The sequence below is a fragment of the Canis lupus genome, chromosome 7 (genome assembly GCF_003254725.2).
Source record: "Canis lupus dingo isolate Sandy chromosome 7, ASM325472v2, whole genome shotgun sequence".
NCBI lineage: Eukaryota > Metazoa > Chordata > Mammalia > Carnivora > Canidae > Canis > Canis lupus.
This window is the reverse complement of record NC_064249.1, coordinates 5401737-5426263: the sequence shown is the minus strand read 5'-3', so window position 1 is coordinate 5426263 and position 24527 is coordinate 5401737. Positions and strand designations below refer to the sequence as shown.

Below are 24527 nucleotides of genomic sequence, written 5' to 3'. Positions count from 1 at the left end.
AAACATTTCATCAGATTTTTGTGATATATGCTTGATTTATTATTTGTTTTTTTTTTTTTTAAGATTTTAGTTATTTGAGAGAGAGAGAGAGAGCACACATGTGCATGAGTAAGGAGGAACAGCAGAGAAGGGGAGAGAAGCAGGCTTCCTGCTAAGTGGGAGCCTGAGGTGGGGCTCAATCCCAGGACCTCAAGATCATGACCTGAGCCAAAGGCAGCCACTTCACTGACTGAGCCACCCAGGCGCCCTTGTCATCTATATTTTCACATGTGAATTTCCATATCTAATTTTATAAATGAACCACAAATAACAGATTAAATGAGAAAATACACACATATATTCATTTTAACCTGAATCAGAAGGTATTCATAATGCATTGGTTTTTTAAAAAGATATTAGAGATGTGGTTGGGTATAATGGGAAGATTCAGAACACCTAGAAGCAACTTGGCCATGTGTTTTTTAAAAAGTCTGTATACTAAATACAGTTCCCCATTTGTAAAGTTAGGAATTATTTGCTTTTTAATGTTCCCTCCTACTTAAAATGTATTAGACATATCTTGTTTGGGCCATTCTAGTTATTAACTTTTTAAAGATGCCTATCATTTAATTAAATATGTTGCATTTTAGGGGGCATCTGGGTGGCTCAGTGGTTAAGTGTGGCTGCCTATGGTTCCGGTCGTGATCCCAGGATCCCAGGCTCCTCACAGGGATCCTCCTTCTCCCTCTGCCTGTGTCTCTGCCTCTCTCTCTGTGTCTCTTATGAATAAATAAAATCTTTAAAAAAATATGTTGCATTTTAATTTTTATTACTTGGAAGAATGATTTTCTTGTGATTTGAGTATGAAAACTATTCATGTGCTAGACAAGTTATTAAAATTTATTAATTAAATAAATGAAACAATTTACTTCATAAGTGATTGCTCAGGACTTATTTATTACAGTCCTGAGGATATTGTCATACAAAATTTCAACTTGCTATTCAACACTCTAATTCCTCTAAAGGGGCTTATATATATTTGCTGGGCATAAATAATTTGAGGTTTTTTTGAAAGTAAGAATATAAGTGTCTCTGTGTATGAAGTCCTCTGTTATTTAATAGCATATGTTAAATTTACTTTCACAATGATTATTTCATACATATTTATCTACTTTACTTTTATTTTAGATGTAGAATGTCTTCTTCCAGTTTTAGAAGCAAATGTAGGTGTTTATCCAAGAAGAGTAAGATACAAAACTGGAGAAGTGTTGCAATTTTCCTGTGAACAAGGACTTACAGGAGTTGGACCAGCCTCAGTTCAATGCTATTACTTTGGATGGTCACCTAGTTTTCCAACATGCAAAGGTCAATATTTATTTCAGAACTGATGAAACAACTTATATCAATTTAATATGTGTCTATATATTCTATTGGTCTGATATATATAATCTGACAAACTGCAAAAAAAATGGTGATAGTAGTATTTTAACTGAGGAGGAGAAGAGGTGCTGCTCCATAGATAAGTTATATTCCCTTTATCAAGGGGTTGATTCTACCTCTGTTTTGAAATAGGTAATTGAGTTTTATAGAGCAAATTATAGTAGCTGGGATGAGAAAATGTTAGGGATTTTCACCCAAACTCAATAAAAAATTATGCTTTAAAAATATTGTGTATATTTTATTAAGTAATCAAGAAGTAATCAAATATATGAATTTTTCAATATAAAACAATGATTTATTACTTGCTTCAGATGACATTACTTTTTAAAAATATTAGATAAAATTATTTTATATATTTATAAATATTAACTTATACCATGGTATCATACCACATATTTGATAGCTATTTACTTTTATATGATATCCAGATTATTGAACTATAAAATCTTCAGGGGAACAATATTCTGGTTATAATAACCTGCAAAATATTGGGGGTTGGGACAATCAGAATGTTTACATAAGGAAAGAATGTAAGATGGCACTAAAAATTATTGTTAATTTAAAGAAATGCAGTAAGATGTTTTGTAGATGCAAGTCAATGTCCTTATTTCTTAGGCATTCTGAAGAATTTAGAAGTAAAATCTCACTATATCTATCAGTTACTTTAAATTACTTAGAGGGCGCCTAGGTGGCTCAGTCAGTTAAGCGTCTGCCTTCTGCTCAGGTCATGATCCATCCCAGTGTCCTGGGATAGAGCCCCATGTGGGCTCCCCACTCAATGAGGATTCTACTTCTCCCTCTGCCCCTCCCCCTGCTCATGCTCTTCCTCTCTCACTCTACGTGTTCTCTGTTAAATAAATAAATCAAATCTTAAATAAATTACTTTGCAAAAAAATTAGGTAAATTGGGCAAAATGTATTCATATATATCCAGGTGATCAAAATACATATTCATTTTTCTTTAACTAGTTCAGAATTGTTTATAATAAAAAGTCAACATTTGAGAAAAAAAATAGCCAATATACTATGTATGCTGTAAAAAAACAAACCTGAAAAAAAAAAAAAAGGAATAGTAACATAAGAGTAATTTAGTTCTTGGCCAACCAAAACAGTAACTCCACATTTTGCCAGATTTATAAGACTCTTTAAGCATTATTTAACAGTTTCTTTATGACAGGGCAAGTACAGTCATGTGGTCCACCTCCTCAACTCCTCAATGGCAAAATAAAGGAGGCAAGGAAAGAAGAATACGGACACCGTGAAATGGTGGAATATGATTGCGATCCCTATTTCCTAATGACGGGGCCTAAGACAATACAGTGCATGGATGGACAATGGACAGATTTGCCCACTTGCACTGGTAAATAGATGTTAATGTTTAAACAGAACAGTTTAAACTTTGTACTTATATATAAATATGTATATAAAAAGATTTAAAATATTTTAAAAATAACCAGATCTTTATTACATTTTCTTAGGACAAGCTAAAACATGTGACTACATACCTCACTTTGAGAATGGCTATGCCCAGTTCTCTATCCCTCCCTTTCGACATGGTGTTTCCATGAAGCTGAATTGCAGAAAAACATATACAATGATTGGGAATAATGTAATTACCTGTATTGATGGAATGTGGACTGAACTTCCTACGTGTGTTGGTAAGAATATATTTCTTACTTTTGTATTTGATTGTTTATAATTCTTTAAATCAATAGGTATATTTACACCAGCACATGCTGGTGCCCATCAGGTATTAAATAGTTGGGATGTAAGACACTGAATTGTTTGCTCCTAATTACTTAAGAAAATGAATTATTAAAGATTTTTATTGACCTATGAACACCATGCAAAATTACTGAGATACTAAGGGCTCTGTAAACCAAGAGAGTTTGGGACTTCTGCTTCAGAATAATATCAGATCACTTTTTTTTCTGGGTAGCTACTGCTGTATCCCATCTTCACCATGTGATGGACTATGCCAAACTGATTTTCCTTGGCTTTTGGATAAGCCACGTTCTTTTAAATCTCTGTGCCTTTCCTCATTTGTGTCCTTGCTCTCTTCCTGAATGTCTTTCTCCATTTTAATCACATGTAAAACTATTCACCTTCATGATTCAACTCAAAATTTACTCTGTGGAAAAAAAAATTCACTCTGTGGGTTCATTTTGCACTACTCACACTCTGACCTCAATACTCTAGGAGAACCATATAGTCTCTCCACTGTGCTGTCTGTATATTTATCACATTGTCTTGTACCTAATGGATACTTGTCTTCCCATTTAGATTGTAACGTGCCAGGCCAGCAGCGTCCGTCTGTATTGACCCAATCTTGAATTCACTGCCTAAATAATCGTTCACTTAGGTTTACATAAAGTATTAAGATTCTGTGTCAGTAACTCATTTCATAATTATTTTTGGTTGTTATTCTATAGGTTCCTCTTCCGGTGCACGGTCCACTTGGTATCAGCTTTCTTTTCCTGTCTCACATACTTGCACTCTACCTTCTGTTGGTCTAGACTTTGTCATACACAGAGGAAGTCTGTATAGGCTTTAGTTGACATTTTTAATGTCTCAAAATCCTTTCTCATATCTTTTTTCCTCAGCCTAACCCAGTAGTAGGCCCAGAGAGGTTCTAGATGAGAAGACATTGAGGTACTTTGATTCAAGTTTTGCTTAAAGCTGAAAAAATGGGGAAAAAACAAAGAGAATGTTGTAAAACATCCATGTTCCAGTATTCAGAATTTACATTTTTTATATTATTTGTTTCAAATGCTTTGTAATAGAACAAATCATTTAAATAAAAGCATTGAAGAAAAAGGGAACTATCCATTATCCTATCAACCTTCCAAGGGAAATTCCAATTGAGTAGAATTTGTATTTTCTATTCTACTTTTTAGTATGTGTATATATGTATATATATATACATATAAATATGTATATGTATGTATATGTATATAAATATACATATGTACATATGTATATAAATATGTATATATATGTAAAGTGTGTATACATATATATGTATATATATACACTAAATTAGATATATATTCTTTAAAATGTAGGATGATATTTTTGCATCTTTTCCTAAACTTAAACAAAATTATTGTCTACTTGCAAAATGTTTTTCCTTCAACATTGTAATTTTACTGTGTTATAATCTACCTTAAGAATGTACCTTGTTTTATCACTTTGTTACCCCTATTGGAAATGGAAATTATTTATTTTTGTCCTGATATAACAGACATACTTCAGTGTTTCCTTAAGTATACATCTACAAGTGGAGTTAATGGACTCAGGCTGTGGATACTTTTGACTTTACAAGGTACTGCCAAATATGTACAGAGGTCTTACTCCTCTTTGTCACCACTTGATATTTTAATATTTTTGAATTGTTGCCAGGTCAATGGGTCAAAATCATTATCTCATATTTAATTTTGCTTTTCTGAATAATAGTAATATTGAGCATCAGTACAGGTATTTGTTGGCGGCTAGGATTTTCTCTTTTATGCAATGAGCATTTTTCTTTTATTTTGTATTTTCTTACTGATTTTAAGATTTATCTGAGTTCTGAATTGAATCTTCTCCTATTGTAAATGTTTTAAACTATTTTTGCTTTATTGTAATATTTCTACGATGTCCTTCTCATTGGAAGCTTGTGTTTAAACTCTTACCAATTTTCCTTTCTTCAATTATATGTGTTTGTGCATACCTTATTGAGGAATCCCTTATTTTTTTAGGTGCATAAAGATGTTCCTTTTTTTAAAGCATTTTGATCTTATTACTAAGATTTATGTCTTTAATATATCTGATATATTGTTATATTAGAGTGCTTTTGTTTGTCTCTATGTGGAAAACTATATCAATACTAAGAGAATTGGCTGTTCTATTTTCTACTAATACTTATTTCCCCATATACCATTACTAGTACCTTATTTATAAATATATCTATTTCTAAATTATCTATCTTGTTCCCTTGACTTGTTTGTCTATTCTTATTCTAATATGGAAAATCATTCTTATTATAACAATATCTGTTACTTATTACTAATTAGAAACATCTTGACTATTCTTAAAAATGCCAAAAACCAAGTACCTTGATAATTTTGATTCTATTTTGTTTGGGATTAGATGAAATTTATAAATTCAGTAGAATTACAATTTTATTTATTATTGACTCTTCCTCTCATGAACATAAATGCTTCAATCTCTTTACTCAGGTCTTATATCAAACATTATTTAAATTATTTCTAAATAAGTTTTTTCCCTAAGTCCTTTGGGATTCTACTGATAAAACAAATGAGATCTATTAATTTATATATTTGAAGAGTTATACTTTCTTTTAAAAAATTTTTTAAAGATTTTATTTATTTGAAAGAGAGAGAGAGAACATGAGTGGGGAGAGGGACAGAGAGAAGCAGACTCCCCCCTGGGCAGGGAGCCCGATATGGGGCTAGGTCCCAGGACCTGAGATCATGACCTGAGCCAAAGGCAGATGCTTAACTGACTGAGCCACCCAGGTGCCCCAAAGTGTTATGTTTTCTATATGCAAGGTTATAATTTAATTTTGAATATTGGTTTTGTTTCCAGCAATCTTGCTAAGTTCCCATATTAGTTCTAATGATGAATTTGGACATTTTATTTTTATAAATAATTACAGTTTAATCTCTTTTATTTTATTGCTTTAGCTCATAAACATACCTCTGCATGCTCCAGAAACAACAACCAAAATAATAGTCATGTAACCTGAGTTCCATTAAGTTCTGGGGTGTTTGGAGTCACCTTTTAGAGAAAGAGTTGGATATAGAACCTAGGAACTAGGCCTGGTCCCTGCTCTTCCTGTGCCTCTAATTCTTTTAACTTGATTCTAGATTTTCTGATTGGCTTGTCTATATGATTCTTCCACAAAAGGAGTGAAATCCATTTCAGATTTTTCTATCAGCTCACCAGCCTGTGTGCTCTGCTCTTTGACCTTGCATTCTAGCAGTCCTTGGGCTTTCAGCCATAATGCATAAGTATTTGCATGCCGCCCCCCCCCAACCATGTCCTCAGATACCATTCTCCTGTGTCCTATCTCCAGCAATTTCAATATATTAAAGCCTTTAGTTTTGAGCTTTAAAGACTAGCAAACTTTCTGCTGCTATTCTTCAAGACTCTAAAGTAGAAAACCCAGAAACACTCTCTTCCCTCATCTCCTAGACTTTTGGATTATCAACTGGCCTACCCACTTCTGGGGATGAAAACTGTAGCTGTTGCAGATACCTGGTCACTGCCCACTCATGATGACCTGCAAGGAGGGAAAGTGTTCCAGTGTTCCAGCCTTAAGAGCCTAGACTCTGTTATAAAAAGGTGTAAATTATAAATGTTCATGGTCAACAATTTTTATATAAGGGGAATACAGGCATCCAATCATTAGCATCACATAAGGAGGGTAAATTTAAAAATTGGAATTATTGGGGAAAAAACACATAAAAGGAGAGAAGTAGCAGAGCAATCTTTGTCTCATTATCCCATCCTCCTTTGACATCCTCAGGAAAAGTTCCACAATGATCTATATATTTATGGACAAAAGGGAAGAATTATGACAATAAAAACCACCTAGACAAGCAAGTGGCTTATTATAAATGCATGTTCTTAGTGTTGTCATCAGGGGATTCTTTCTTTGAGCTTACTTTGACTTATTGAGTCAGGGTCTTTACTAAGCTTCTGAAATGTGGGAGTAATTGAGCCTAAAGGGACATCCAGATTTATCTCTCCTAATACTATACTTCCCACTGCATCACCTCTTTATTATTGAAATGCTTTGAAAACATTTCACATAATTTAGTAGAAAACAATCACGTAAGAATGTCTTTTCATGGCCTTTAAAAATTAGGCTGAATGAAGTTTCATAAGGACTGTCCTCCAGTCAAAACCCTTGATCAGACCAATCCATCTTGCACTCCTATTTCCCAAAAGACTTAGGCATATTTTTCTGTCACTCTAAGATGGAACACAGATTTTTATTTCATTTTTCAATTTTCAACAGCATAGTCTGTGCAATGAAATTAAGAATAGCTTTTTGTGATATTGCTTGAAGGCATCAAATGTAATTTAATTGTACCATTAATATTTAAGATATTTTATTCGAAATAATTGCTAGTTTCTGCTCAATATTCTTATCATGTATGAATATCTTCCTTTTTAAAAAATATCTTCCTTTTTTATAGCAACTGACCAACTTAAGAGTTGCAGGAGGCCAGTGTTTTCTGCAAGAATACTGATGTATCCACATAGGAATAAATTTAATCACAGTACCAGAGTAATTTACAGATGTTTGGGGAAGCCTGGATACAAGCAAACAGTCTGCATAAATGGCCAATGGCATCCTGAACTACACTGCAAAAGTAAGTTTTGTTTTAAAGATTCTGTAGACCTTGTTACATCTTTATCAGAAAATTTCTCTAGTATGTGTTTTTAAATTAAATTATTGTAATATGTAACTTTTTAAAAGATTTTCTTTATTTGAGAGAACAAGAGAGAATATGAGGGAGGGATGGGGAAGGGTGAGAGAGAAAAGAGAAGCAGACTGCCTGCTGAGCAGGGAGCCTGATGTGGGGCTCCATCCCATTACCCCAAGATTATGACCTGAGCTCAAGGCAGACACTCAACCAATTGAGCCACCCAGGTGCTCCAATATGTAATTTTTAAGTTGATGATGAAGTTAGAAACTACTAATAACACCATTTTCAGACAAATATTACCATTTAAAAACACTTGCCTTCTGGTAAGGATGATGGAGTAAATCCATCTTTATTACAATCTCTTGAAATCATAAAAGACAAAAACTGTAAAAATAGAACAAAAAATGAATCTTCAATGACATTAGGAAATAACTAAAACCCAAATGACATTGTGAAGGATAACTAACAGATATTATAAATTCTGGATCAAAAGTAGAAAGTAGGCTGGGAAGAAAAATGATCTGATTAAGAAATTATTTTCCTAAGATTAAGTCTCATATTCCTCAAAGGCTTATTTTCAAATAATTTGAGCAATAGAATTATAAATTACAATTATAAAGTGGGTACCATGTTAAATTAAACCAGGTATAGAGAAGATAGAGTACTTACAGAGAAATGACAATAGAGAAAATAGAGTAACTTCTCACCAACAATATAAGAAGCCAGAATAAACCAAGTAATATCCCCAAAATGCTTAGAGAAAGTAATTGGAAATCAATTGTTTTCTAGAACAAAATTATTTATTGATTACAAAATAAAGACTTTTTAAAAAAGATTTATTTATTTATTCATGAGCAAGAGAGAGAGGCAGAGACACAGGTAGAGAGAGAAGCAAGCTCCCTGCAGGGAGCCCAATGTGGGACTAGATCCCCAGACCCAGGATCAAGCCTGAGCCAAAGGCAGACACTCAACTGCTGAGCCACCCAGGCGTCCCAATAAAGACATTTTTAAACATAGGAAAGATGGAAGAGACTTTATCACTTAAAAACATGCTTTGAAAGAAATCATATAAAATATGTATCAGCAAGATGAAGTATTAATTCTTAACAAAAGAGTGTTATATCATTAGAAATTGTGGGTAAAAAGTAGAATATATTAAATTTAAATAAGCAATAATTTCAAGAAAGTGAGGTGACTAAAACAACTAAAATGTTTTTATTTTTATTAAGCCTCTTTATTCAATATATGTTTATTTTTATATAAAGAAGAAATATTGTTCTGAGAATTTCAAGAATTTTAAAGCCTTTTCTGTGCCCTTGGAATGCCTACTTAAATTTTACTTACTGTGCATTTAGTAATTCTCACAAGTTTCAAATATTAATACCTATAGATCACTTTCTATAACCACAAAGAAATAATATTTCAAAGTAATAATAATATTTATTTACCTCTCTACCCTTCATTTTGTGGAATACTTCCAAATGACTTTATGTTATAGTATTTACAATACTAAGAACAATATGATAATTGTAAGAATATATAGTAAAACCTATGAGATACAACCTATCCAAAATCTGGAGTGACATTCATAGCCTTAAAGAAATAAGTTTGGAGATATCTATCTATCTATCTATCTATCTATCTATCTCCCCAAAAGTTAGGAAAAGTAATTTCCAAATATTATGAGGCAAAATAATAAAAGCAAAAGCAGATGTGAATGCAATAAAATATTTTACTTATAGCTGATCCATGAAATAATACTAATTTTGGAAAAGATTAATAAGCAGACCTGTCTAATCAATTCTACTCTAGTCAAGAAGAATAGTGGGCAGGTCCAAATAGGCATTTCTATAACAAAAAGCAGACAAAAATACAAATATAGGAAAAATAATATAAGAATACAATTTTGAAAATAAGGAAATTAAAAACATAACTGAGAAGGAAAATACCATGAAAAGGGCATTTATAGATCTTGGGGGAAACTCTTTCTGGAGATTTCCCTTATCATGTGGTAGTTGCCTTGACAAAGCTCTACCAGCCCTGGATTTTGAGTCCATTTCTCCATTGGAGTTATTTCGCTCCCCACAATTGACTTTTCAGGGTGAGCCCTTTTAAGACAACCCATATTTAGCCTTTCCCATGGGTTCAATTCTATCCCCTGAGATTTGCAAACAGAGGATATCACCAGGGCAGCCATGTCTTTAGGAGTTTTACCAGACAGACCACTTCAATTAATCTTAAATTTTAAGTGTGAGTCAGAGACTATTCCCTGTACCATTATATCCTTGGGAAAAGCAGTTGTTTAGAAGCTGCCTACTTTCACTTGGCTTAAGTTGGAGCTTCTCCTTTTCTCTCCCATGATAAAACATATCGAGAGCACTTTTTAAAGAAACTTTCCGTATTGCCTCTTTAAAATTTATTTATTTAGCTCCTCATATTTGTAATACTAGTTAATGGTAGAGGAGTATATTTTATAATCTCTTGGCATGTGCTATAAAGGTTATCATTTTACCTTTTAATTTAATTTATTTTTTGAGAGACAGCACAAGTGGGAATGGGATGGGGATGAAGGGTGGAGGATTAGGGACAGGGAGAGAGAGAGAATCTCATGCAGACTCCATGCTGAGCATAGAGCCTGACATGGGGCTCCATTTCAGGACCCTGAGATCATGATCTGAGCTGAAATAAAGAATCGGTTACCCAACTGATAGCCGGGCACCCCTGTCATCTCACTTTAAATCTTGATATAATTGAATTTGGAAGAATAGGCAAAGGAAATAAGAATATTCTTTTAATACCCTCTATTGTATATACAAACACATATGGATCTCTAAATATCATAGTTCATGAAAAAAGCAAGTTGCCTTATGATATGCTATAGCATAGCCTTTATGAATGCTAAAAATAATTTTACAGACACTAATAATATATTAAATGTAGATTCACATGTATGTGTTTAGAGTAGAAAATAAAAATTGGAAATTACCCATATTTGGTAAGGTAGAAGAAAAAATGATGAAACTAGAATAGCAAAAGTAACTTTATTATAACTATTGAATTTAGTTTCTTTTATTAAGAAAAGGGAGAAGACAATGTTACTTATACCCTGAAAACAAGAAAAATCCAGATAAACTATAAAATTATAGTTTTTAAAAACCAGTCCATCAGAGAGCTAAGAAACAAATGAATGAAATTCCAGGCAATAATATTCTCTCCAAGGAAAAAAGAAAGTCACGTTGCTGCTTTCATCCCTCCTGGAACAGTGGGAGGATGAAAAAGCCATCAGAAACATAAAATAAGTAAAATAGCAGAGTTTTACAAGAATATTTACAAGTGGAATGAAGGCTGACATGACTCTTAAAATTTCTAACAGCCAGGAAACAAAATACATGTGTCATTCTTTTCTGAGTGCCCTGTTAACATCTAAAATTGAAATAAGGCATCCAAGATGTCTGTCTCCCCTCACCATCAACGTTGAGATGACTTCAGAATGCTCACTTCTCTTACCCTTGAGTTCTCTTTGGAGTCCTGAGTTCCCTTTCCATATAGTTCTTGGTCAGGTTCTTCATCATGACAAAATTTACACAAAAAATCTTGGAAAAAAGGCAGTGGAATTATTGTTTTATTGCTGCCTTAAAAATCTCAGAATTTTTTGTGTAAATTTCTTCAGTTCCTGACAGGCCCCTTCTCCTTTCTAGTCTACTCATGCCCTTATCGCCATTTGGGGAAAAAAATGACCAAAACAATATATCCTCCCACTCTCACTCCCCATGATGCTTTATGTTTGTCTGAGAGAGCTACTTAGGTGAATCTGGAATAAGACATACCTACCTATATGGAGAAGCAACAGCTTTAAAAACAAAAAAAAACACACCTCTGTGGTACTTCATATCATGTACATTAAAAAATATTCTGTATCATTGATTTAACATTAGAAGCTAAATATGTTTGCATATTAGATAAAGCAGTACATAATGTTCCATTCCTCTGTTGCTAGCTGTCAGATTACTGATAATTTTTAATACTAAAAATGCTATAGTATTTAGAACACATTAACAGTGGTATTTAGGATACCCTAAATCTCAATATGAGCTAGATAAAAATTAAAAAATTGATTTATTGCATTAACTTGATTTTCTTAAAGGTTGTATTTGTAGATAATAAAATCATATTTCCAGAGTGAGCTAGAAAAATGAGAAGGAGGCCTCCTGAAAATTGAGAGAAGAGTTTAATAACAATTTTGGGAAGAAATGATAGGTACCTGGAAGAGATTAGGTGAGGAGAATATCAAGTGGCAAATATTTGTCACACAAATTGCCATTCTTTTTTTAAATAAATTTATTTTTTATTGGTGTTCAATTTGCCAACATACAGAATAACACCCAGTGCTCATTCCCTCAAGTGCCCCCCTCAGTGCCTGTCACCCAGTCAGCCCCACCCCCCGCCCACCTCCCCCTTCCACCACTCCTAGTTCGTTTCCCAGAGTTAGGAGTCTTTCATGTTGCCAGACTTATTCTTAAGAAAGACAATAAAGTCCTTCATTTTACAATTCAGGAATACAAGGCCCCAAGAAATCACTTGGTCAAAATCAAGACTGGAACTTCTTTCTAGGTTCTTCTGTCAGTGTTGTTTCAACTACACTCTCTATACTAGGTTGAAATTACAGACGTAATTACAGATGTTTGAGATGTTTGAGATTACAGAGGTCAACCTCCCTATTCCCCTGCACTGAGATTTCTAGGAGATGGACAGCAGGTGGTTTCTGACTCCCAAGATTGGCATCACAGAGCCTGATGCTCTTTTAAGAGTCTTGATGAAATCCAACAAGTATTCATCCTTGTGATTTTGTATTTAAATAAAAATATTTGAATATCGGGATGCCTGGGTGGCTCAGTGGTTGAATGTCTGCCTTCGGCTCAGGGCGTGATCCCAGGCCCAGGGATTGGGTCCGCATTGGGCTCCCTGAGGGGAGCCTGTTTCTCCCTCTGCCTAAGTCTCTGCTTCTCTCTCTGTCTCTTATGAATAAATAAATAAAATCTTTAAAAAATATTTGAATATCTAAACAGAAATTAATAAATGACACTACAAAATTTCTCAGCAAAGAGGAAATGAGACACTGAAGTAGGACATTTTCTACATAATAAACTGCTCATCTATTTATCGAATGTATCTAACCTTCTTTTCATGTGCTTTCCATAGCTTGTCTTCTAGCCTGTGAATCAGACTTCATTAACTGAAAATGTACAATAACAGTAATATCAAGCTCATTTTTTTTAAGATTTACTTATTTGAGAGACAGGGTGCGCACAGGTGGAAAGGACAGAGGGAAAGGGAGAGAGGGAATCCTAAGCCAACTCTATGCTGAGAGGGGAGCCTGACATGGAGCTTGATCTCATGACCTTTAGATCACGACCTAGCCCAAACTGAGGTGGATACTTAACCACTGTACCACCCAGGTGCCCCAATGTCAGGCTAATCTTTACCTCAGTAAGTTACTGAGCCAAAACAGATCTTAAAAGACCAGGCTGTTAAAGGTTGACTAGAATAATGACGCCTCTAGGACTATTATGACATATATTTCTCAAACCAATAAATAAATAGGGCAAATCGTAATAGAACATAGGATATGCATGAGTTGTCCTACCTCCCAGATACCCCTCTAGGCTTTCTCAGAAATAAATTTTGTTTAGAGGACTTGCAGTATAGAATTCTAGTATGTCTTCCTTCACTTGAAAAAATAAACAACAACCTAATATAAAATTCAGGTTTCAGATAGTATTTGTGTTTTGGCTGAATTTATACTGATCTTAGGTTCTATTTTAAAATAATTTTTGAAATATTTACTATAAATTATTGTTATATTTCAAGTGTAATTAAACCAAGAGACGTTAGCTCATTCTTCTTAGTTTTAAGAGAAAACAGTATAGCGAGAAATAATATCTATCAGTTTATTTGTAATAACTTTGAAAGGAAGTGCCATTAGACAGCAGCATTTGTCCTGGAAAAAAGTGAGCTAAAGAAGGACACAGTATGAGCCCAGGCCAGGCGGTGGGACTGTGGCTCAGATAATGATATTTTAGCATCCAAACTGACCATTTAAAATTTATCCCTTCGAACAAACCACGCAACCAAACAGAAGTTAATTCCTAATCAAACAGAGGCATTCTAATTACATCGATTGTCAGTCATTGTCATGTTTAGAAGAAAAGGCAAATCATAAAAATCTTTCACTGAGGTCAAGGTTAGGTTATTAGGGGAAGTCTTAGTCGGTTCTATCATTACTATTGCCATTTTAATTTTTTGTTGTTGTTTTAACTTGTTTGAATCACATGTACATAACTTTTTTGAATCATATGGTCAGCTGGAAAAAAAAAACCAAATGGATTAATTTGGAAATTATACAAGAATACCAATGGAATAATGAATAGGAAATAGAAGAGAACACCAGAGAAATTTTAACCCAATGGTTATAACACAAAGGTGCTTTGCAAATCATAACTATGTTAAGATAAAGTATATTTGTTACTACAGCATCATGTGTATAAATACACATATAACACACACATGTATAGAGAGTTACTAGTTATTGGATGTTCCTTTATACTGAAATATTATCTTCCTGAGCTTTTCTCCCCCTAGCTTTTATTAATCAAATAATTTAATTCCAATATATTTCAGGAGACATGGAACAACTCTGCCCACCTCCACCTCAGATACCCAATGCTCAGAATATGCTAACCACAGTGAATTATCAGGATAAAGAAAAAGTAGCTATTCTCTGCAAAGAAAATTATCTACTTCACGGACCAAGAGATATAGTGTGTAAAAATGGACAATGGCAGTCATTACCACGCTGTATTGGTTAGTAGTTTATTTCTAAATAATATGATTTTAAAAGTGTATACTAAAGAACAGGAAAAAGAACTTCTGACTTTTTTATGCACTGTATTCTGAAGCATTAAATTGGCACCCAGTTCCATCACTTTTCAAAACTGTTTATCTATGAGTTACTTCCAACAGTGACCATAGAAGAAATATTTGAGATCTCTACTGGATACCCACTTCTATAAAGTATATTTACTTGATATGCAACTTAAGATGTATAATGGGCAATTTGGAAGTATAATGGTCAATTAGGATGTAAATTTGGTAACTGCTAGTATAAAGATGATACCTAAAGTTATAGGACTGGATGGGATCATACAGAGAGTTCAAATGGCTAAATAAGAGAGAAAGTCAGAGACAGCCTTGGAGACTCTCCATTAATAGTGATATAGGAAATGAGGAGCAGCCAGGTAGGGTTGTGGAAGAAAAACTAGGGAAGTGGTTCTAGGTTCTAGGACACAATTACATTGTGTGTGTGTGTGTGTGTGTGTGTGTGTGTGTGTGTGTGTGTGTAGGGGGGTTATTCCACATCCAACAAGCAAGTCTTAGACACCTGCTGGGAGTCCTATAATTCAACTAAATTCTGACACTATCTACCCAGAGATAGCATCAAGCTTCATAGGTTAAGAACTCAGTGTTAGAAGATTACTCCTTGCACCCCTACTTCAGAGGCCAGTTACACATCTAGGTTGTCATCTGTGCCTCTGTCTATAGATTGGAGGTCCCAGAAACCCCCTCCTTGAGTTTAATCAATTTACTAAAGCAGTTCACAGAACTCAAAGAAGCATTTACATACTAGATTATGGACTTATTATAAAAGGGCTTAACTCAAGAACAGCCAGATAGAAGAGATGTATAGGAAAGGGTACAGAGCATCCATGCCCTCTCCAGCCAACACTTTCCCATATCTCCATGAATTCACTAACCCAGAAACTCTCAGAACCTTGTCCTTTTGGGGTTTTATGGAAGCTTCATTTACATAGGCGTTACTGATTAAACTTTTGTCTATTGGTGATGGATTCAAACCTCCAGCCCCTCTTCCTTCCCTATAGGTCAGGATGGCGCTGAAAAGTTCCAACCCTCTAATCACAGGGTTAGTCCTCCTGGCAACCAGCCTATCCTCAGGTTACCTATGGGTTTTCCAAAATCCATCTCATTGACATCTCATGTACTGCTGTCGTCACTTAGGAAAGCCCAAGGGTTTTAGGACCTCTGTGCCAGCAATGGGGAGAAAGACCAAATATTTATCATAAATCACATTACCAGAGCTGGTGTCCCCGAAGCCAAGGACATATTGCAAAATGTTATTCAACAGGACAACAAACATGTCAAAGTCTGCCTACAACTAGACAAGAAGGCTGATAGTTGAACAATGGATTTAGCTCCCTAGAGTAACTGGTAACTTTGCTTTGATGTATTTCAGTAGGGGGCAATACCTAATGCCAGTGTGTTCAAGAGAAAATGTGTGGTGATAACGTCAGATCAGAGAGGATAGGAAACAAGTAGGTTTGCTCTGAAGGGAATAGGGAAATAAAGTGGTAGTTAGATAGGGGGTATGAATTAAGGGAAATTTTACCTCACTCAGTTATGACATTTTCAGGATGTATGTTGATGAATGATTTGGCAGGGAAGGAGAAATTGACAATACAGACAAAGGGGACAATTCATGGAGTAGGGTCTTTGCTGAATTTAAAGGGAAGAAAATCTAATGCCCGCATGAGAGTCTGAGAAAAATGCAGGGACAGTAACTCAATGAAGCAAGAGGTAGAAGTTATTTGGGATAAGATTATTTATTTGGCCATTTCGTATCTGTATCTTTGGTGGTATATGGAAAGATAAATCAGTGCCATGGGATGTATGCCGGCCATTCTTTTTTTTTTTTAAGATTTATTTTAGAGAGACAGCGAGCAGAGGAAGGGGCAGAGGGAGAGAGAATCTTCAGCAGTCTCATGACCCTGAGATCATGACCTGAGCCGAAATCAAGAGTTGGGTGCTTAACCAACTGAGGCACCCAGGCACCCCTGTATTCCGGCTATTCTTAACATGAATTTGAAACATTTATTGACAGAGAAAGATGCCTATGGTATTATTTGAAATCAGAAAAATAAATGAAAAGCCGTATGTCAATCATTCACTTCAGTAAAGCTAAGAGTTTATGATCACGTACTGACAGGTACATGATATTTGCATAAAGTAACAGTAGTTCCAGAGAATAGAAATGGAAAGGGAGTTATTTATTTTTGCTTTATTTATTTATTTATTTATTCATTCATTCATTCATTCATTCATTCATTCATCTGAGAGCGTGAGAGAGAACACAAGAAGGGGGAGCAGCAGGAGGAGGGAGAGGAGAAGCAGGCTCCCAGCTGAGCGGGAAGCCTGACATGGGGCTTGATCCCGGACCATAATATCATGATCCATATAGAAGTAAATCTTACCTGTTCATCATGCTTTAAATAAAAACCATTCTTACTACTTATACTTGCATGCCCTTATAATACATATATACTGAATACTTAAGTGTATTTTACTTTAGGGTGAAAGGAAGCCCTATACTATTTTTTGGTTATCAGTTTATATTATAGAAATTATATCATGAGTTACTTGAGCTCTCAGATACCATATATGACATTGAGGATATAAGGAGATTTACTTATAGTATTTCACTTAAACCACATGTCGATTTTCTCTCAACACATAAATGTTATTTTCCAGAGTCTACACAATATTGTGGTCCCCCTCCACCTGTTAGCAATGGAGACATCACCTCATTCCCATTATCAGTATATCCTCCAGGATCAAGAGTCCAGTACCGTTGCCAGTCTTTCTATGAACTTCGGGGCTCCACAGATATAATATGCATAAATGGACAGTGGTCAGAACCACCAAAATGCATAGGTGAGTTCTTCATATTCTCCTGGAGTTTGATTTTTGATATTCATAGTGAAATTTTCATGGACAAATTTCATAGGATGTCTTTTACTTTAATTTAGTTGAAAATCTGTCTGACATTGATTCAAGACACTTGGTGAGTATTTGGTGGAGCTAGGATTCAGGCATGGCAATCTGGTGCCAAATTCATATAGTTAAGCCTGATGCTCTGGTGGCCTTTTGTATCTACAGAAGAGACAGGGAGAAAAAAAGGTCAACCTCTCTTTAACACTACAAGGACTAGTCTATCATATGTCATCAGGAAAATACTCAGCAATATATCTTACAATCTCCTGGGCTTGGATAGATCTAGGTACTGAAAGAAGTTCTTTATGGTTGCCACTGCCTAGGATGGCTCCTCAAATTTAACCTTGGGCTTATTTCAGCAACTCTGAACAATTCCTGTATCAGAGATTATGGGCTGTAGAGAACATGCTGCTTAGCAGTGCCAGGGTGTGCTATTTGCTCAGGGGAATGCTACCTCTCAGACTGCTGAATTTAAAAACGAATGAGTGGACTCTGATCATGGGGGAAAGTAACTCTGCTTTCCTACAGAAATCAAAGTTTCACAAAAGTTATGACCCAGCAATAATTTGTTTGTAGAAAAGATGCTCTAAACAAGCAATATAATAGCTAGTAAATTTGTGCTCTCATTGATAAGTAGTTACCTTCAAGTATAAGGTATATTCTAAGTGAATACTTAAAGAGATGATTGGTTTTTACACATATTGTCCTCTTCAGCCCACTTTCTGAACTATATATCTGAATATATGGTAATAAACTTATTTTTACTATAACATTAGTAAGATGTTAATACATTTATGTACACTTTTTGGAAACAATGTAAAAAGAATCTTGAGTTGGGAAAGGAGGGTAAATAACATTGACCATAATAGAACATTTTAATTTAATCCTGTTTGGTATGTGATTTTTAGGCATGTAAAGCAGAGTTATTAAGAGCACAGGCTCTGAAGTCAAACTGCCAAGGTCCATATTCTGGCTCAGAATATCCACTAAATTATATGACCTTGAAAAAATTACTCAATCTCTCTGAACCCCCATCTGTGCTTAGTTAGCCCAGGGAAATGATGCATGGTGTTGAGAGAAGATGCGTACAAGTACTAAGAACAGTACTTGGAAAACACAATAAATATTAGCTTTCAATATTCTTTAAGAAATTTCAGTATTCTTGGAAAGGAAAAGTTATATTATTAATAATTTATTTTTATTATTTCTTTTTTCAGATGCATGTATAATATATGAAGGTAACATGAACAAAAATAACATACAGTTAAGAGGAAAAAACATCAGAAACCTTTATGTGAAAACGGGGGATTTTGTTGAATTTGACTGTAAACAGCCATATAAAGCAAAGACATCAATGCAGTCATTTCGGGCACTCTGTCAGGAAGGGAAAATCGAATATCCCATGTGTGGATGAAATGAGCATAGTTTCCCTGAATATAATTTTAAAAGTAACCCTACATGTATAAGTATGCATTATGTAATCAATTCTATAGTTTATTTTCTTTATTCTTTCAAGTGTTGTTTACCTCAGTTTTATTTTGAACTCTGGATTTACAGAGGTTCACAAGTTTATGAGCTGAGAGCAGGGCTTTACTTATTAGGTGGATCACATTACACCTGGGCAAATCAAAGTACTGGGTTTCCTATACATATAGTACCCACGGAAAGTGAGCCTGTACCTCAATTCAGTACTTAATTCCATCTAACCTCTTCCAATTGTCTAAAATTTATAAGATAATTTTAAGGCTTTCTAAGTCAACTTTACTTCCTCTTAAATAAAGTTGTTATGGCAATATCTATCACATCATAAAAATACAAAAACTATCACCTCTTATGCTTGTAGCAAGCATTAATATTAATAAGTCCTCTAGTATGAGCCTAATTATTCATCAAATACTAAATAATCCTTAAAGGCACAAATACACCATCTTCCAGAAATGAATAGAAGACTAAAATATTTATAAATCCTAGTGCAGAACTTCTAATATAGTCAAGAGGTGGTATAAACAAAGATAACTATAATTATAAATAAAAATTATGAGGTTACAATATTTACAATTATGAGGATTATCGAGATATGTATAAATAAAGAAGATTGAGGGGAAACACAAAGTATAACTGTAATAATTTATGTGGTTTGAGGTTAATAGGTTTAAGAAATTAGAATACTTATAAATTTTTATATTTCCTATATTTTATAACTTCTCATTTTGAATTATATTACTTTTACAGTTAGATAAGAGTTATCAAGAACTGTGATTAGACACCAAGAAAGTAGAAGATGAGAATGTAAAGACCCTGTAAGGTCATGAGACTTATTTCAGGCAAAAACTCCATTATTTTTTGATGTACCATAGTTCAGGGAAATACTGAACAGGAACTTTTAGAAATATGCTCTGTGTGTTCCTGTATTTTAGCCAGCATTTCATAGTTTTAAAAAAAACACAGAAAAGACCTGCTGGCCAAAAAATATTTTAAGTATTTATGAAAATGCTGACAACAAATGCAAGTAAAAATTAAGGCTGGTGGATATAGCAATAGAATCTGCAATATGACATTAAAACATAAGCAAGTAAGAAAAAATAGATAAATTGGACTTCATCAAGATTAAAAACTTTTCTGCTTCAAATGACATGAATAAGAAAATGAAAGCACGGCAGATATAATGGAAGAAAATAGTTGCAAATTATGTATCTGAAAAGGGACTCATATCTAGAATTAAAGAACTCTTACAACTCAAAATAGAAAGATAACCCAATTTTAAAATGAGCAAAATATGTAAACAGACATTTCTGCAAAAAAAAAAAAAAAGATGTATGAATGGCTAATAAGCATATGAAAAGATAGTTAACATCTTGAATCATTAAGCAAAAGCAATTAAAAATCAACATGAGATACTACATCCCACCCACTAGGATGGCTACAATCAGTCAGATAGTAACAAGTATTGTTAAGAATATGGACAAATTGGAACCCATATACACTGCTGATGGGACTGTAAAGGGGCACACCCAATTTGGAAAACAATCTGGAAGTTCTTTGAAAGGTTAAACATAGAGTTATCATAGACTCAGTAATCTACTCCTAGATATATACACCAAAAGAAATAAAAACATATGTTCATGCAAGCATTGTACATGAATGCTCATAGCATAATTATTATAACAACCAAAAGTAGAAACAACCCAGATGCTTATCAACATACCCAAAACATAGATCTTATATATAATATTATTTGGTTACAACAAAGGAATAAAATACTACTACATGCCACAACATGGATGAACCTCAGAAACTTTATGTTAAGTGAGAAAAGCCAGTCAAAAAAGATTACATATTATGTGATCCTATTTATTGGATATGTTCAGAATAGACAAATATATAGGGACAGAAGGTAGATTTAGTGGATGCTTAGGGCTGAAGTAGGGAGGCAGAGGCTGGTAGCTAACAGTGATAAATGTCCTCAAATTGATTGTGGTGATAATTGTAGAACTCTGTGATTTTACCAAAAAATATTACATGCACAATACATTTTAAACAAGTGAATTTTATGATGATGTGTGAATTATATCTCAATAAAGTGATAACCAAAAAATGGTGGCAACATTTTAAAATCATGACAAACACTGGGAATTAAAAAAATAAAATTAAAAATTAAGATACTATCAGAATTTGTAATGAACTTATACGAACTCAAAGATTGATAAAGGTTGCTCCTAGCTCACACCGGCTACCTACTGACCTCTTGGTCAGGAGGAAGGCAAGTAGAAATTTCATTTCTCCTCCTCAATTCTGAGGGGGAAATTTTGAAAGTGAAATGTTATTTAAAATACATATAAAATGTTTTATTTAGAGAATAGGAAACAGTATTTTATTTAAAGATTTGAGAGAGAGACCACCCACAGGGGGAGGGGTAGAGGAAGAGAGAGAATCTCAAGCAGACTCCCCACTGAGGGCAGAGCCTGGCATAGGGCTCAAGCTCATGAACCTGAGATCATGACCTGAGTCAAAATCAGGAGCCTTATGCTTAACCGATTGAGTCACCCAGATGTCCCTCTAACAGTATTTTAAACTTGGATATTTGCTCTCCATTCTGAGAATTTCTTCCTTTCTCAAACTATTTTGTGGCACATATTTCTAAACAATTTGCTTGAGCAGCAGTGTAGTCCTTGAGAAGCTTTGCTGTCCTTAGCTAACTACCTCCCTCCAAGATGTAAAGAAAGTTTAAAAAAAGGGGGGGGGAGTAGGAATGAAAATTCCAGAAAGAATTTCTTTATAGAGAGTTGTCAGGTGCATAAATTATGTGATATACAAATAACTAGAAGAATGTGATCCAGATCCATTTACAAGAGAAAAGACAATCAACTGACACTGTGAGATGATTGAGATACTGGAATATTGAATAGGCAAGTATTTTAAACAAACTTTATAGCTATTCTAAAGGACATAATTTAAAAAGCATTCTCAGTGAATAAAACCAAAAGACATTAACAGGAAAATAGAAGCCATAGGAGAGAAAGAAATTCTAGAAAAAAATTTTTTTAAATTATTTATTCATGAGAGACACAGAGAGAGGCAGAGAGACATAGGCAGTGGGAGAAGAAGCAGGCTCCATGCAAGAAGCCCAATGTGGGACTCCATCCTGGGACTCCGGGACCATGCCCTAAGCTGAAGGCAGATGCTCAACCACTGAGCCACCCAGGCATCCCAAAATTCTAGAAATTATATTTCAATGCCTGAAAAAAAATCTTCACCAGGGAGGCTCAAAACAGATGGAATTGACAAAAGACAGTGAGCATAAAAATAAATGAAAATAATGGAAATAATTCAATTTAAATAATAAAGAAAAATAATTATAAATTATTTTTATGGGAATGGTTGTGGAAATGGTTGGACAATAGAAAAAGGAAATGTGTACATGGAGCCTGAGAAGGAAAGAAGAGAGACTATGGAAGAAAAATTACTAGACCATCAGTTCCTCAAATTTGATGACAGACATCACTATATAAGATATAGAAAATAAAGTCCATGCAAGATAAGTACAAAGAAAACACATTATATACAAACTACCAAAAACTAAGGATAATGAGAGACTCTTGAAAACAGCCATAAAAAAAAGCAATGCGTTCTATACAGTGGAACAATAATTTCAATGAAGACTGACTTCTTATTGGTGGCTATGGAAGCTGAAAGATAATGGAAAGTGGTTTTTTTAAGTACAAAAATAAAACATTCTGAATTCAAAATATTATGTCTACTGAAAAAAAATCCTTCAAGAAGAAAAGCAAAATAAGTACATTTTTAGAAAAAAGAAAGCTAAAATAATTAATGAGGATGCATCATGGCCAGACCTGTGCTATCAGAGATGTGTGCGCCTGGGAGTGAGGGCGGCAGAGGGGAAGGAAGATCCACAATTGGTCCCCTCCCTCCAATAGTTGTCAAGGCTCCTAGAACTCAGAGATCTGAGAAAACAAATGCTGCGATGCTCCAGTAGAAAGGACACCTGTTGGGCAGGTGGGAGGTGGGAGACCTGACTGCGTGTGTGTTGGGGGAGCTGCCCCCGGGGGGACATGCCTGGCCCGAGGGCGCTCAGATGGTGAAGGGGTGGAATCCCAGGTGTCAGGTGGGACAGGTGCCCTGAGGATCCCTGGGCCCCGGGGAGACCAGGTGGGCCCCAGGGTGACCCATTCTGGGCACCGGAGTGGGCAGCTGGCTGGGAACAGGGAAGGTGGGCTCCGGCCTTCGGCTCCCCGTTGCCAAGAAGCTCCAGGCCCTACCCCAGCACACACCGCTGTCCCAGGAGGCAGCAGGGAGGCAAGACCCTCCCTGGGAGCCACAGCAGGAGGTCCCCGAATCTGGGGTTTTGAAACTCAGATAAAACTGCTCAGCCTCAGGCTGGATGGACACAGTTTTGCTGGGAACTGGGAAGAGAAGAGGGATGGATTGCTCTTCTGCAAGGGTTCACCGAAAATCTGCGAGGGGCACAGAATTTCAGCCGTGGGGCTCGAGAGTGGGGTGCAGCCAGAGTCCTCCCACCCATCCGTGCTGAAAGCCTTCAGGGAGCAAAACAGCACCGGCTGGTGGAGTCCAGAGCCACTTCCACGAGCCCTGCCTCCCGCACCCTGGGGGGGCCTGTGCGACCTGCAAATCCACCAGAGAATCAACCCGCAGGCCCCTCTCCCGGAAGGTGAGCACCCACGAACCGGGCTCCAAGGCTACTACTAGTCCTGGAGGGCTGCAGAGCTTCAGCTCCTGGGGAAAATAGTATATGGCAGTCTTTGTATTTTTATTCTTTAGTCTTTCTGTGTTATTTTTTCAGTTATTTTCCTACTTTCAATTCTTCTCTAAATTCTTCTTAAATTTTTACATAAATATTTTATATTTTATATTTATTTTTTATTTTTTATATTTATTTAAAAATATAAATATTTTTATATTCAGTTATAAATATAAATATATTTTTTATATTTATTTTTATTTATTTATTTTTTGTTTCCTTTCATTGTATTTTATTTATATACATGTAATATATAAATGTTATTTATAAATATATGTTATATATAAATATATATGTAATATTTATAAAAATATATATCTCTTTCTTTCTGTCTTATTGTCGGATCTAGTTCTTCTTCTTTTTTTTTTAACAAGCAGACCAAAACATATCCAGGATTTAGTTGTTTTTTGGTTATTGTTTTCATTGTTTTTTTTTTTCCTTTTTCTTCTTTTCTTTTCTGGAAAAAATGACAAGATGGAGAAATTCACCTCAAAAGAAAGAATAGGAGGTAGTACTTACAGCCAGGGATTTAATCAATTCAGATGT

General features: G+C 34.9%; 1 protein-coding gene across 1 annotated transcript in view; it reads left to right on the top strand.

The window, feature by feature from the left end:
• Positions 1–21369, top strand: part of CFHR5 (complement factor H related 5) — a 30603-nt gene extending 9234 nt beyond the window's left edge. Inside the window, exons 4-10 of the mRNA XM_025429735.3 lie at positions 1168–1344; positions 2596–2778; positions 2897–3076; positions 7628–7804; positions 14540–14722; positions 17462–17644; positions 18922–21369. Of these exons, the coding sequence (XP_025285520.3) occupies positions 1168–1344; positions 2596–2778; positions 2897–3076; positions 7628–7804; positions 14540–14722; positions 17462–17644; positions 18922–19118 (1280 nt within the window). The 3' untranslated portion in view covers positions 19119–21369. The remainder of the gene's footprint in view (positions 1–1167; positions 1345–2595; positions 2779–2896; positions 3077–7627; positions 7805–14539; positions 14723–17461; positions 17645–18921) is intronic.
• Positions 21370–24527: the final 3158 nt, after the last annotated feature.